The 15,360-nt window shown below is 45.2% G+C and overlaps 1 protein-coding gene across 8 annotated transcripts in view; it reads left to right on the top strand.

The window, feature by feature from the left end:
• The window catches only part of SPSB3 (splA/ryanodine receptor domain and SOCS box containing 3), a 28,359-nt gene extending 14,177 nt beyond the window's left edge, over positions 1-14,182 (top strand). For all 8 annotated transcript variants that reach the window (XM_084818654.1, XM_084818649.1, XM_084818648.1 and 5 more), the window contains 5 exons: positions 371-548; positions 6,529-6,716; positions 9,163-9,265; positions 11,225-11,350; positions 12,370-14,182. In XM_084818654.1, coding sequence (XP_084674780.1) covers positions 371-548; positions 6,529-6,716; positions 9,163-9,265; positions 11,225-11,350; positions 12,370-12,704 — 930 coding nt within the window. In that variant the 3' untranslated portion in view covers positions 12,705-14,182. The remainder of the gene's footprint in view (positions 1-370; positions 549-6,528; positions 6,717-9,162; positions 9,266-11,224; positions 11,351-12,369) is intronic.
• The last annotated feature ends 1,178 nt before the right edge of the window (positions 14,183-15,360 follow it).

Here is a 15,360-nt window from a genome sequence, read left to right as displayed (position 1 = left end):
CTTTTAATATTTTAAGTGTTTTTATGTATTTTATTGCTGTGAGCTTCCTTGGAAGGGCATCTGCCCTGAAAGGCATCCAAGAAATTTTTTAAATACAATAAATGTAGCTTCTCTGTACAGTGCAGGTTACACAAAGCCACAACTTTTCTGCTGCTGATGCCACCCTTCATGGCTAATTCTGGGGTTCGCTGAACCCAGTAATCCCTTGGATCTGGCAGGATGTGATTGATACAATTCAGACATGTGTGAATCATGTAGACTTCGAAATAACACCTCTATTGGGTAGAGAAATCCCTAGGAATGGAAAAACTGGAAAGAGCATTAGAAAGAGCGGGCACTAACAGTTTCCCCCCTCCCTTACCTCTGGCAGCACAGCGACTCCGACTCAGAGCCAGAATTTCCTTCTCTGTTGCCTTCCATACCCACAGCAATCCCGGTGACAGGAGAGTCCTACTGCAACTGTGAAAACCAGAATGAAACTCCGTACTGGTCTAGTCTCCATGCTGTCCACCGGATTAAAGACTGTCAGTGTGGAGAGGAAGATGAATGTAAGGAAGCACCCGAATTCCTGCTCTTATGTGTGTTTGATTTTTAATTAGATGAGCTATGGATGTCTTGATATCTCTTTGGAAGGTGATGTAGATGTGTAGGGGGAAGAGACTGGACTAATTGTGGGGAAGGTCCCACTTTTCCCACAGACAGTCCACTCTGGTTTGGCATTTTATCTTGAAAGAATGTCAACGGTGTGAGAGAAATACCTTGTAATTAAAAGGCTGAGGGTTGAATGTGTCATTAGCGGATCTCACCTCTGGAGAGCTGGAGTCAAATCCAGCTTATCTGACAAGTGAAATGGAACTTCCCAGTTTTGATCTAGTCCCTAATTGATTCTGATCTTGGCTCTGGTACAAGAGTTGTCAGTGAGGTCATTAGGTGAGGCCAGCCAAGGTGGAGAGAGCAGGATTGTTCTTGGCTAGTCGGAGTTACTGATGAGCTTGAATGCTGCTGCTCTCAATAATTTTAGGAGTTCAGATGGCATAGAAATGGGAGTGCGTTTAAAATGCCACCTAAAAATGTACATTAAAAAAAAACCCTGACAAATTTGAAAAGTTTGGAAAGGTAGAATATACATGACCTTTATTCCAGAGCTTTATTCCAGGTCAGATTGTCTTGTTTTGTCTGTCTAGCCCAGGATTGTCTACTCTGTTACGAAGCACCCCCAAATTCTGCTGTTTTGGGAAGAAGGAGCATATATCTGGAAGGGGGCCAGGGTTTTTTGGTCTTGGAGAAGAGCAGAAAAGCAGGTTCCACTAGGTGTTGAGGCCTTTCCTGTTCCAAGTGAAGCTGCAGACTTTTTGTAAAGAACTTTCTGGTCAGCCATTGTGCTCTGATTGCCTGATTCCTCAGTGTTAACATCTGCAAATTTCAGTTCTTCCTCAGGACAAGCCCCCACCATGAAATATTTTATGCTGATTTCTAACCTTGTTTAAGCCAAATGGAAGGAAAACTTAAGGATTCAACACCTCTTAAAACTATGAGGCCTTGAAAACCCAATATTGTGTAAGCAGACATACCTACATGGCTCTTCTGTCACCTTTAAAACAATCACTGAAATCCCCTTGGCTATCTTGCTCACCTGGACCTGTGATAGTCAGAGATAATTATGCAAAAATACTCAACTCCCCCCACCCCAAATCACAAAGGGAAAAGGAAGCCATTGTCTTCTTTCTTCCCTTAATGTCTGACACCTAAAAAACCATTTTCTAGCATCCTGTGAGCAATCTCGGAAGAGTTTTAGTTTGATTATTAAATCGTGGGAGGAGAGATAAAAAGAGCAACCCAAATCGATGGATTGCACAGAGGGAAAGCAGATTCCTTCTACCCAGAAAGGACCCCTCACACTTTCTGCCCAGAAGAGCAACAGCTCCACCTCTTCCTCCTCTCTGTCTCCCCTTCTTTTCCAGCGAACAAGTCTGAGAACAAATCTTTGCATTGTCTTCTATTTTCCTTCTAAGTCGTCCATACTCCAGTTATTCTCTTTTTCCTAATAATCCACCCCATTCTGAACTCCAAAAACTCTTGGCGTTTGCTCTTTATGCCTCTCCATCCACTTGGCCTCTGACTCTCTCAGGTTTGGGGCATGTCATGTCTTCCTAAGTGTTCAGAGTTCAATGCCCAAAGTTCCCTTGTGTATGCATTTGGCTTACATGTATGTGATATGCACATCCATGTAAATTAAAGTATGCTTCTTAACAACTCTGACTAGCAGCGGCTACCCGGGGCAGAGGTTTCTTCTCATTACATGCTACCTGATCCTTTTAACTGGAGATACTAGAGTTTGAGCCTGGGAACTCCTGCACCCAAGGCATGTGCTTATCCACTGAGCCATGGTTGGTAGTCTCATGGCCATTCTGATTTCTGCTCTGATTTCATTTAGGATAATTGATTTTTGTGCCCTACCAGCAGAAGTTGGTCTATCTGGAAGTGATACAGATTTATTTAATTTGCTTAAAATATTTATAGGCCCCATTTTAGGGCAGGAACCCTCCCAAGGTGGCATTCAACAATAAAATGCATATAGTAAAATTCATAATAAAAAACCGTTGCAATAATAAAAGTGGCAAAAATTCCAGAAAACAACAAACACCAGCATAAAACATAATTGCAGCTATTGCTCAGCCTGACAAAACTTAATCAGGGGAAGGCCAGAGTAAACAAGCATGTCCTCAAGGCCTTCTTAAAAGCCTGCAATGATGGGACCTGGCGGACCCCTGATGGCAACTTATTCCAGAGGTGTGGGGCCTCTGCAGGAAAGGCCCTCTCTCATATACTCACCCACTGAATTGCCCTCACAGGTGGGCAAGTGAGAAGGGCCTCTCTTGCTGATTTTAATGAGTGTGCAGGCTGATAAGTGTGAAGGTGGTCCTTCAAGTAATTTGGTCCCAAACCATTTTAGGCTCTAAAGGTCAAAACCAGCACTTTAAATTGGGCTTGGAAACACACTGGTAATGATTGCAGCTGGTGCAGTTTAGGCATTATATGATCTGATTGTCTTACCCCCACTAACACTTGGGTGGCTGTATTCTGCACCAGCTGAAGTTTCTGGATGGTCTTCAAAGGCAGCCCCACATATAATGCATTACAGTAGTATAGTCTGGGTGTCACTAGTGCATGGATAACTGAGGCCAGGTCCATTTTCTCCAGATAGGGTTGCAACTGGCATAGCAGCTCAACCTGATAAAATGCACTCTTGGACACTGCAGCCACCTGGGCTTCCCAGTTAATGCAGTGTCCAGGAGGACTTCGGGACTATGCGCTTTTAGGGGGAATTAAACCCCATCTAAGACTAGTTGTAAACCTCCATCCAGAGTGGTTGGTTTCCCAACCCACAGTACCTCCATCTTGTCTGGATTAAGTTTCAGCTTGTTCACTGTTATCCATCCCAAAACAGCCTGCAGACTGTTCAAGAGTTCTACAGCCTCCCTGGGATGTGTAGACGGAAACGAGAGGTAGAGCTGTGTATTATCCACGTACTGATGACACTTCAGCCCAAACCTCTGGATAACTTTCCCCAGCGGTTTCATGTAGATGTTTAAAAGAATGTGGGATAAGATGGAACCTTGTGGCCATGGGGTGGAGCAGAAGTCCCCCAGCACCATCTTCTGAGAACCCCTCATGAGGAACCACGAATTGTGTTTTTCCATTTGCCCTTTCTCCTGCTCTGTTTTTCAGATATGCATAGCCAAGGTTGTGTTTTTCTTAACTGCTCCTTAAAGACACTGGCAGTCATAACATGAATCTTCTGGCTCAGAGTGCAGAGATAACGCTTGTTGCCAGGAGAGGCTAAGGCCATGATAAACTCTGGGACAGAATCAAAGAGTTGAAAACAGGGACTTGGAAAAGGACTGGGAGAGCCATTTATTGAATCATGCCTGCTTCTTTGTATGGGCTGCTTGGCCCTGAGTGAGACTTACTGGGGAGGAAGGAACATGGGGTTTGCTCTGTGATTTATTTCTGTTTTAATATTGAGTACATTTTATAAGAGATGTTCTGTTTTTTTAAATAAAAAGCTAAAGTTAAAGAATAGCTCTCCCCTTTATGGTCTTGTCAGTTGATTCAAACATAGGAGCTTACCATCCCAAACGACTGAGGGTATTTTTCACAACCTCTACATTTTGGGAGTGTGGTCATGCAGTTTGCTGGTACATCTCTTCTCAGAGTTAATCAAATACATGATAGTAGTTTTCCCCTAAATGTTATTACAAGTGTACCAAAGGTATATAATTTGGGGTGCAAAAAGGAGGAATGTGCTGGTAGGGGTGATATGGGGCAGAAAGAGGTCTTTATTCTGGTTTTTGTCTGCTCTTCTCCCCCTCCAGCCCATGCTGTCATTTATGCGGCTATGCTATTTTTATTTGCACATTAGCTATGAGATACATTAAGCTGAGAGTACTTTAAGCCCAAGATGACTTGGTGAGCATCACAACAGAAGAGAGATTTGATCCTCCTTTTCCCACATTTGGATTTGCTGCTTGGAGGAGGAAGCAGCCAGCAATGTGTCAGGGTTGGAGAAGAACTGCAAACTGGGCTTAATTGTGGTGCCATGTTGCCAGTGCATAAGAACTGGATGGCGCTCGTAGATCTGATGCAAGTGGATAAAGTTACATGATTGGTGGTGAAGTCATTTTATTTCTGGAAGGAAGGTGGGTAGAGGAAGTGGATCCTCCAAGGCCAATGTTTCTCCAAAAGTCTCTTAGGCTGCAGTTGTGTAACAGTGACGTGGGAGTAAGTTCCATTCAACTCCATGGGACTTCCTTTCCAGTAGATATGCTTAGAATAGTACTGTTGGAGAACTTCACACCAAAGGCCTCTCCAGTCCAGCATCCTTTTGGAAAGCTCCAAAGTAGGACATAATGCAATAGCACCTTGCTGCTCGTGTTCCCCAGAAATTGGTATTGAGAGGCATACTACCTCTAATACTGGTGGTAATATATAGCCATCATAGAAACATAGAATCATAGAATAGTAGGGTTGGAAGGGGCCTACAAGGCCATCGAGTCCAACCCCCTGCTCAATGCAGGAATCCAAGTCAGAGCATCCCTGACAGATAGCTGTCCAGACTCGTCTTGAATGCCTCCAGTGTGGGAGAGCCCACCACCTCCCTAGGGAATTGGTTCCATTGTCGTATTGCTCTAGCAGTCAGGGAGTTTTTCCTGATGTTCAGCCGGCTTCCGGCTTCCTGTAACTTGAGCCCATTATTCCGTGTCCTTCACTCTGGGATGATCAAGAAGAGATCCTGGCCTTCCTATCTGTGACAGCCTTTCAAGTACTTGAAGAGCGCTATCCTATCTCTTCATAGGGCTTTGTTTCCAGTCCCCTGTTCATCTTCGTTGTCCTCCTCTGAACCCTCTCCAGTTTGTCTGCATCCTTTTTTAAAGTGTGGTGCCCAGAACTGGACACAGTACTCCAGATGAGGCCTAACCAGTGCTGAGTAGAGGGGAACTAGTACTTCCTGGCATTTGGAAGCTATGCTTCTATTAATGCAGCCCAAAAGAGCATTTGCCTTTTTTGCAGCCACATCACATTGTTGGCTCATGATTAGTAGCCATTGACACTCTATTCTCCATGAATTTATCTAACCTCCTTTTAAAGTCATCCAGGTTGGTGGGTGTTACTACATCTTCTGGAAGCAAATTTCATCTTTTTAACTATGCACTTTGTGAAGAACTCCTTCCTTTTGTCTGTCCTGAATCTCCCACCATTCACCTTCATTGGATGACCCTGAGTTCCAGTATTATGAGAAAGGAAGAAAAACTTCTCCCTGCTCACTTACTCCAAACCATGTGTAATTCTATACACCTCTATCCTGTCCTTCCTTGCTCCCCATTTTTTTCTAAGCAAAAGCCCCAAATGTTGTAACTTTTCCTCGTAGGGGAATTGCTCCAGTGCCTTGATAATTTTGGTTGCCCTTTTTTCTGCATCGTTTCCAGTTCTACAATATATTTTGAGGTGTGGTGACCACAAAAGTACACAGTATTCTATGCTTGTTCACACCATAGGTTTGTATAAAGGGTATGATATTGGCAGTTTCATTTTAAATTCCTAATAAACTTAAAGTACTTGTAAATTTTTGCAAGTGTGGGGTGGGGAAAAGTGGGCAGAAATCTGTGCAAATAGAAAATTACCATGTTGGAGAGAAGGCTAGGCTTCCTAGATCCCTTTTCCCTTGACATGCTAGTTTTCTACAAGAAGAGAGTTTTGAAAATTAGCTACTGAATATGTAATATCTCACTCTTCAGTGCAGAAGAGGGATATTAAATGGCCTAAATAAACATGCTTTTGGTATGGAGGAGAATTCGGTCTTGTGAGTCTCCAGTTGCAGGCTAAAGTAGTACAGTAGTACATAGGTTGACAAATGCTCTTCATTTGAGCATGAAGTTGAGAGCTTCTTGATAGGTGCAACTTGAGCAGCGTGTCTGAAGTGCTCCCAGTATCGTCATGCTTTGAAAATGTTTGATCTCTTCTCCCCAGATTTCGAGTGGGTATGGGATGACCTAAACAAATCGACCGCAACACTGTTGACCTGTGACAACCGCAAGGTGAATTTCCACATGGACTACAGCTGTGGCACTGCTGCCATCCGGGGGAACAAGGAGATAGCAGAGGGGCAACACTTCTGGGAAATCAAGATGACCTCACCCGTCTATGGCACTGACATGGTATGTTGAATGAAGATGCATAGGTGCTATAGGCACTTTAACAACACAGAACGGTAGGATTAGGTAACAGCTGTACAGTTCAGTGGCTTTACGCTCCTAGTTATTTTCGTTTTAAGTACATTTTCCCTGCTTCCCTTGTTCAAAATGGCTCTCAACTTGGCATAAAAAACAATAAATAACAGTAGCCATACATAGTAATAAATGGCACAGCAATAAAATGATCCCAAAGCCAAGGAAAACAAAAAGTAGAGGACATAGGCAGGTCAAGCATCACTTAGGCCTTAGGCCTGCTGGACTGCAAAGGTCTCCAGGTGGCATCGAAACACTAGCAGTGTAGGAGCCTAGTGGCTCTCCTGGGGCATGGAATTCCATCACCTGGGCGTAAGCATGTGGCAGCTCTAGCTGGGTTTTGCACTTAGCCGGCACTCATAAACAGGATGCTGTTTGTGAGAACTGGCACCTGTTTGTGGGGATTGCAGACATGGGCAGCCATGATCTGCAGAATCACAGTAATCCTCAGGTGGCTGTTGCACATGTGTAGAAATGCCTACAGCCCCTGCATAGAAATGCTGCTATTCCCAAACGGTGCCCCTCTGTGAGTGCTGCCTGCCTGAGCCTGGAGTGCCTCATGCCGTCCCAAGACCATTGCATGGAGGCTGCTGAGGAAGGATCCTAGCTCAGTGGTAGGGCACCTGCTTTGCATGCAGAAGGTCTGGGGTTCAGTTTCTGGCATCTCCTGTTTAAAAAGGATCAGGGAGCAGGTGACGGGAAAGACTTCTGCCAGCCTGGGACCCTGGAGGGCCACTGCCAGTCAGAGTAGACAGCACTGAGTTAGATGGACAAATAGTCTGCCCTGGTATAAAGGCAGATTCCTGAATATGAGCCAACAATGCAATGTGGCTGCAAAAAAGGCGAATGCTATTTTGGGCTGTATTAAGAGAAATATAGCTTCCAAACCATGTGAAGTATTAGTTTCCCTTAGCACTGGTTAGGCCTCATCTGGAGTACTGTGTCCAGATCTGGGCACCACACTTTAAGAAGGATGCAGACAAGCTGGAGAGGGTTCAGAGGAGGGCAACAAAGATGATCAGGGGACTGGAGACAAAGCCCTATGAGGAGAGGCTGAAAGAACTGGGCATGTTTAACCTTGAGAAGGGAAGATTGAGGGGAGATAGGATCATGCTCTTCAAGTACCTGGAAGGTTATCTCAGAGAGGAAGGCCAGGATCTCTTCTCCATCATCCCGGAGTGCAGGACACGGAATAATGGGCTCATGTTACAGGAAGCCAGATTCCAGCTGAACATCAGGAAAAACTCCCTGACTGCTAGAGCAATACGACAATGGAACCAATTACCTAGGGAGGTGGTGGGCTCTCCCACACTGGAGGCCTTCAAGATGAAGCTGGACAGCCACCTGTCAGGGATGCTTTGACTTGGATCCCTGCATTGAGCAGGGGGTTGGACTCGATGATCTTATAGGCCCCGTCCAACCCTACTATTCTATGATTCTATGTATGAGCCAACCCTAAGCTTATTTGTTCATCCATACCTGTCAGAGTAAGCTCCTCCAGCTCAAGATTGTCCAAGGAACAACTTGACTCTTGCTGCAGGCTATGTATGAAAACCAGCAGCATGTTTCAGGATTGTATCATATTTTCAGGGGAGTGGTATATTTGTCAAATTACTTGAAACATTGATTCGGGATAGCTTTTGTGTGTCCCTCTCTGGTTACCATCCCCCTGGCATCTGTTACCATCTTTGGTAGCGATCTCTCTTGCTGATGTCGTGTGGGTTTACACAGCCAGTAAGGTGCCGCATAGCAAATTGGATGGCATGCTGTGACGCACATGACATGGCACCCCTTCACGAAGTAAAATCACATAGTTCAACACAACAAGTGAGACTGACATCCTGATACTAGGTGTGATGTCAGTCAGCATGACTGCAGTGTTGCAGAACTCAGAACATAGGCCATAACGAGTGCAGAAAAAGGTGGGCATTTTTTTACAGTAAGAAAAATACTATTATGTAATACGTATTTGTGTGAACTTTCTAGATGCATTAACTAGTCTGAAAACCCAAGCCATCAAATTTTATTAAGCTATAATAAAAATGTATATTGCTGGGAAGAAAGAAGATTTAGCTTCTTAGCTTCATATCCACATTTTATTCACGTCCATCACTAGGAATGCATCTTGCTTTAGAAAGTAGGTGGGGGTGTGAAAGAAAAGGTCTTAAAGTCACTGTTCAACCTGTGGCTTTGCCCAAAGTTTTGATTTTCAGGTAACATGCTCTGTAGCGCTGGAACAGTATTCAGTGGATGGTTAAGATAAACCAAAGGCTTGCATTAGTAAATGCTCAGGTGACTGCATACTTGGCTCCATGATTATATGTGGTCATCTTCTTTCTGTGTGTGTATCCCCCCCCCCCTTTTGCTGTCCATGTAGATGGTGGGAATTGGGACGTCAGATGTGAATCTGGACAAGTACCGCCACACGTTTTGTAGCCTGTTGGGCAGAGACGAAGACAGCTGGGGCCTCTCGTATACAGGTAATGGCAGCAGAGAAAAGCCCCAGTATGAAGGAAGAATGTAAAGTCTTGCTTATGATTGGAGGTGATTCGTGACTTGGACATGAATGCTCCTTGCTCAGTGACTTGCAGCTGAAGGAGCTGTGTTCCTTGAAAAGTAACATGTGGAAGTCACAGCCCACTTGCGATAGTTGACTTGAAGTATGATTGAGCCATCACATGTCCTCAGTGTTGAGTGGATGTGTGTGCTCTCCCTTTCTGAGGAGGTGAGTGAGCCCATGATGAACTAAAGGAGTTTGGGCAAGTTCTGTGGGCACAGAAGACAGGCACAACTTGTCCAAATGGGCAATGCTGATTCTATTGTTGTAACTGCAAACAAAGAGAAATTACTATCGTGGGGAATTTTTTTTGGTACAAGCAGAGCCTTTGGGAGGTAATTGCTGTAATTCAGGCCTGATTTATCAAGGGTGTTGGCCGTGAGAAAAGCCTCTAACCTGTGCCAGCAATCAATGGTTTCAATGAGTGTGCTGCTAATGTGCTAACATTAATATGGGAGTGGGCCAACACTTGTGGGGGGTGCACTTAAATGTGACTGAGTGTGTGCATGTTTTCTTTGTGGCTCACACCTGGTATATATGTCACGTCTCTTTTGAGTACAGGGCAGAGATCCAAATGGCAGGTTAACTTCAGGATATTCAAAGTTTGTGCTGCCTTTTAATCTGTGCATCTTTACTTCATAGGTGTAAGAGAACTTGTACAAGCACGTGGAATGTCTAAACTTGCAAGTGTCACATTACTACCCACGTGTAATGGATTGCTGCATGTGTAGAATTAATAACTATTAAAAACAAAATTACTTTGTCAAAAATTGAGTAGAGAATAATCTTACAAAAACTGATGTTTTGTTGACATTTCAAGTCTGGGGAGTGAGAAGCATGCCCTCTCCCCCTCTTCCTGCCTGTATATTCCAGAAATAGGGAGTCTGCCTATTTGGCCTGTGAGACTATTTGTGTGCTTGTTTTACATGTGTACTTTGTAAAGGGCAGATCCCTGCTCTGAGAAGCTTGTAATCTAGGGTGTCAACAGAGGAGGGGAAAGGAAATGGAGGCAAGGGTGAACTGGGGAACATCTTAAGAGATGGTGCCAGAGGCTTCTTGGAAAAGATGCTGAGGCTGGATTTGGAAGACCTAAGAGGTGACATTACACAGGTGTTTTGGAAGGCAGTTCCAAGCGTAAGGGGCAGCAAGGGAGAAAAGGCAGGGTTGTTTGGAGGGAGCAGGAAACCTGAGAGCTGGACCAATTCTGTTCTTGTGCTCAGCTTTCTTTTTTTTAAGAAGACAGCTTTTTGTTACTGGTGTTTGGGCTTGTACCTGAACTAGTGGGTCAAGAGGGATGTGGGCACTCACTCACCTCTTCCGCAAGTAGCGGGGGAGGGGGTAGGAATGTGTAATTGACAAAAGAACTGGGAGGATGCTGCCTCGACAATGTGTCTTAAAGAGTCAAGGTGGATATGAGGCGTCTGGAAACCAAGCCTTATGAAACAGTTGAAAGAACTTGGGTGTGTTTAGCCTGGAGAAGAGAAAATTAGGAGACATGATAGCAATCTTAAAATATCTGAAGGGGTATCATGCAGAATATGGAACAGGACTAGAACCAATGGATGGAAATTGTAGGGAATCAGATTTCAGCTAAGCATTAGGAGAAACTTCCTAATGGTACAAATTGTTTGACAGTGGAACAGACTGCCTTGGGAAGTGATGGGCTCTCCTTCACTGGAGGCATCGAAGCAGAGCCTGGACGGCTGTCTGCCCTGGATGCTGTAGCTGCATCCTGCATTGAGCATTGGATTAGAATGATGTCCTCCAAGGTGATCCTTTAGAATCAGAATTAGCTCTGATTCTAAAGATAAGCAGGAAGGCACAAGAGGGTGGGATGAGTCTCCAGTGTGTGTTGTAATTGTGGCTGCCAATTGCTCTCAAGGGCTCCTCCATCACAAGGGAGACAGAATCAACTTCTCGACGAGGTTTGGCCAAGGCTCCATTATTGGCATGCACCTGGACACATGGCATGGGACTCTGACCTTCTACAAAAACAGGAAATGCATAGGTAAGAGCAAGAGGCTGGGGTGGCTCTACTAGCCAGACATGGCACAGCTGAAGGTTCTAATCCACAGCTTTGAGAGGAAAGGGAATATGGAAGAAAGAGGATGCAACTAAGGGGAGGGAGCATTCTCTGTTGTATTCGTCTTCTTCACTCATACAAACTTCCCACCGATCTTCAACTGTAAGCTAATTAAACACAGACACAGGTAAACCTTAAGGGAAAGCCTCTCGAAAGGTTGTCAATAAATGTGTTGTCCTTTTGCTGCCACCCCCGTCCACAAACTGTTCATGTGAACACAGAGAGGATACGGAAGGCCTTTGCTGCTGCATGTGGCCCAAGCATTTGTCGGACTGTTGAAGGCTGTCCTGAAAGAGTAAAATGCAGCATAAGCCAGAAGAAGAGTGCATTTTTGTGAACACTGAAAGAGGATGCTCCAGGGCTTGCTGCTGAATGACGTCAGCTACTCAGGTGTTGAATTTGTCCTTCACACTCATATATTGTTTGGTATATATTGTAGAACACCTTGGAAGAGCATAACTGGTCTCTGCCTGGGCAGCTTTTCCTCATCATGCAAGAGAAAGAGTAGAGTCTCACACTGCTCCTTATTGGCACTTGAGGTCTGAAGTGGAAATTCTCACCATAGAAATGCCAAGGGATAGCGCAGGGGTGGGTGACCTGTGGCTCTCCAGAAGTTGTTGGACTGTAAATCACCCTTGGCTAGACTGGTGAAGGCAGATGGAAGTTGTAGTCCAACAGCTGGACGGCTACAAGTTGCCCATTCCTGCTGCACTCATAGCTAGTGATAGCTAGTGGTTGGAGGGTGTGTGTGGTGGTGGTGGTGGTGGGAAGAGTTCCTCCCCATCTTTATAGCCATGTGTTAACCTGCGGTTTCCTTGTTCCTATTTCCACCCAGGCTAGTGGTTGGATGGTGTGTAGGAGGAGGAGGAGGTGGTGGTGGTGGGAGGGGTTCCCCCCATAATCATGCATTAACCTCCAGCCTTCTTGTTGGTATTTTCATCCAGGTGTTGCTGCCACCAAACTGCAGAACAAGAGATTCTACCCCATGGTGTGTTCAACGGCCGCCAAGAGCAGCATGAAAGTGATCCGCTCCTGTGCCACCCACACCTCCCTGCAGTACCTCTGCTGCTCCCGCCTCCGCCAGCTGCTTCCCGATTACATAGACACGCTGGAGGTGCTGCCGCTTCCCCCAGGACTCAAGCAGATTCTGCACAACAAACTAGGCTGGGTGCTGAGCATGAACTGCGGCTCACTCCAGCCGTCATCTTCTACCTCAGGAAGCGATTCAGATAGCTCAGACGCTGAGGCCTGCCAACGGAAGAGATGCAGGAGGACATAATTTTTCTTTATAAAAAGAAAGAAGAAATGACAGTGTCTTGAAGGATGAGGTTTTTCCCCAGCGTCTTCATAAGGGTGGTTCAAGCCGGGTGTCTGTCTCAAGGACGGCATTTCTTTTGAATGACAACCATTTTTTTTAAGTGCAAGACTCCGTTGAAGTCTTGGAACTTACAAACATTTCCTGCTTTAGACCAGAGCTACCTTCAGGAGGCAAGTAACTCCAGCAGCCTGACTTTCGCAGTTTGCCCCCTGCTTGTCGACAGCGGTTTGCCAACTTTGTCGGAACGTGCTGTTTGAAACCAGACTTTCATCAGGCAAACAGGACAATGAGCATTTCCTTCAGCAAGCAAATGAACGGTTCCAATTTATAAGAAGAAAATGGAGAAGCCACCCCATGTGCTGTGTTGGTTTGCAGTTTGCGATGGTGCCTCTGATATTTTGAGGCACAGGGACAGCAGTGTTGAGAGACAAAAGGGCTCTTCTGTTCCCCCCCCCCCAATGCTTTGGCACCGACACCTCTGGGGAAAGGAGTGTTACTTGCTAAGACTGTAACTGATCTCATGTGAACCTTGCAACTTCTTTCATTGCTTTGCATGTCTAACTGCTGCTTCTCCTGTATTGAGCTATATGAAAAGATAATTAAAATACAAACTTGCATTGATTATGGCAGGGTGAATACATGAGCCTTATTGTGATCCCAGTTGGAGCCTGCAATTTGTTTGTGGTTTTGAAGGCTTCCTAGTTCTTGATGACTTGAGTCAGACATAACCCCAGCCACTGTTTGGCATTATGTGAATGAACCTCAGACTTGCATACTCCCTTCTTGTCCTTAGGTGCCCTCCTGCATTTCCTCTTTCAAACCATAGTTTGCCATTACATATGAACCATTGATTTGCTTATTATAGAAATCCATATCCCACCCTTTAAATAAATTCCCAAGTGACTTACAACACAACATGAAAGATACAATAAAAACACCACTGCATAAAAGCAGCAGAATCAAAAATCTAAAGAGCTGTTTGAGAACCTCATGGAGATGAAACAGTTCAGATTAAAAAGCTTGGGGAAATTAAAAAGGTCTTTGCCTGATGCTGAGATGTTCTCATCAGTGCAGCAAGAACATCTCAGCTGGTATAGGGATGCAGAGAACAGCTTCTGCTGAAGGTGTTAGTGTACAGACAGGCACGCGTGGCATCAGGTGACCCTTCAGCTACCCTGATGCTAACCTGCAAAGGACTTCTAAGTTAACCTTCAAAGCAGAATTGGAAATTGTGGTTTAATTATGGTCAAACAAAACGGGGGGTAGGGGAGAGGAGGTAACATGGGGAGTAGGCGGCACATGAGCCTGAGGCTGGTTTGTGTAATGCCAAATCATGGTGTAAACATCTGAGCTTGGCCTCAGTGTGATGTGTAGCACTGCAGAGAATCCTGCTCGCTCTGGATGATATCTTTGGCCCGAATAAACTACAAGGAACACTGGGAACTGGTGCAAGTGGGATGGAGCTGATCGGTTAACAGGAATTAAGAGATTAGAACCAGCTATGAGACTGTCTGCACCAGTTTCTTTTTCACAGTGAATTTCTGCAGTTAAGGGATTCATTGGTGCCAATTTTAAAAGCTAACCCAATTGTCTGCTTAACCAATTAAGGAAACCGGGACTTCACTCAGAGGAAGAAGCAGCTAGTTCAGTTTGCTGAACCCACATTTGTAATTATTACTACAGTCAAGGAAAGGGGAATCCTACTTTAAGGTCCACCTTCTGCTAGGGAAAAGTGACCAGGATCTTCATACTGGCCATGAGTAGTACCAAAGCAGGCAGAGCCAAAGAGCGTACCACATTCTCACTTGCAGCTCTCTTTGTTTCTGTGCTGAGAAAAGGTGACCCCTATTCAGTGGGCAGCAAAGTTAGCTGCCCATGGAAGAGGACATTACTCTTTTCCTCCATGGGCAGCTTGTTTTGCTTCCCTGCTGTGTGCTGAAGGGGTGGGGGGAGACTCCCCTTCTCTGTGTGCATCTAGGAAATGAAGCCCGTCATTCAGCTCGCATCTGTTTCTCTCTGGAGGAACTGGGAGGCATGCAGATGCACCTGTGACATGGGTAATGGTGTCTAGAGTATCTTTAGAGGTTCTAGGTGCTGTGCTCCATGGTTGGCTTTTCTGTTTTGGCCTGCTGCCTGATAAGCATCTGTCTCTTGGGAAGCAGGACCAGGTGGTCAGCAAATTTATTACGTTTATTCATTATATTTATATCCTGCCTTTTTTCCTACTTAAGGAACATAAGGCAGCATACATAGTCCTTCTCCATTTTATCCTCACAACAACCCTGTGAGGTAGGTTGGGCTGAGAGTCTGTGACTGGCCCAAAGTCACCCAGTGAGCTTCCATGGCCGAGTGGGGACTAGAACCTGGCTCTCCCGACTCCCAGTCCAACACTCTCGCCACTACACCACAAAAAGGTGTCCCCAACCAGTTGTGTCCAACTCTAGGGTGTGGTGCTCATCTCCATTTCTAAGGTGAAGAGCCAGCGCTGTCCAAAGATGCTTCCGTGGTCATGTGGCCGGCGTGACTGATCACCAAGGTGCACGGAACGCTGTAACCTTTCCTGCTGAAGTGGTACCTATTTATCTACTTGCAATTTCTTGCTTTCGAACTGCTAGGT

This window comes from Heloderma suspectum, chromosome 12, assembly GCF_057233095.1.
Source record: "Heloderma suspectum isolate Gila_16-S chromosome 12, 16-S_ref, whole genome shotgun sequence".
Taxonomy (NCBI): Eukaryota; Metazoa; Chordata; class Lepidosauria; order Squamata; family Helodermatidae; genus Heloderma; species Heloderma suspectum.
This window is presented reverse-complemented; position numbering and strand designations above follow the sequence as displayed.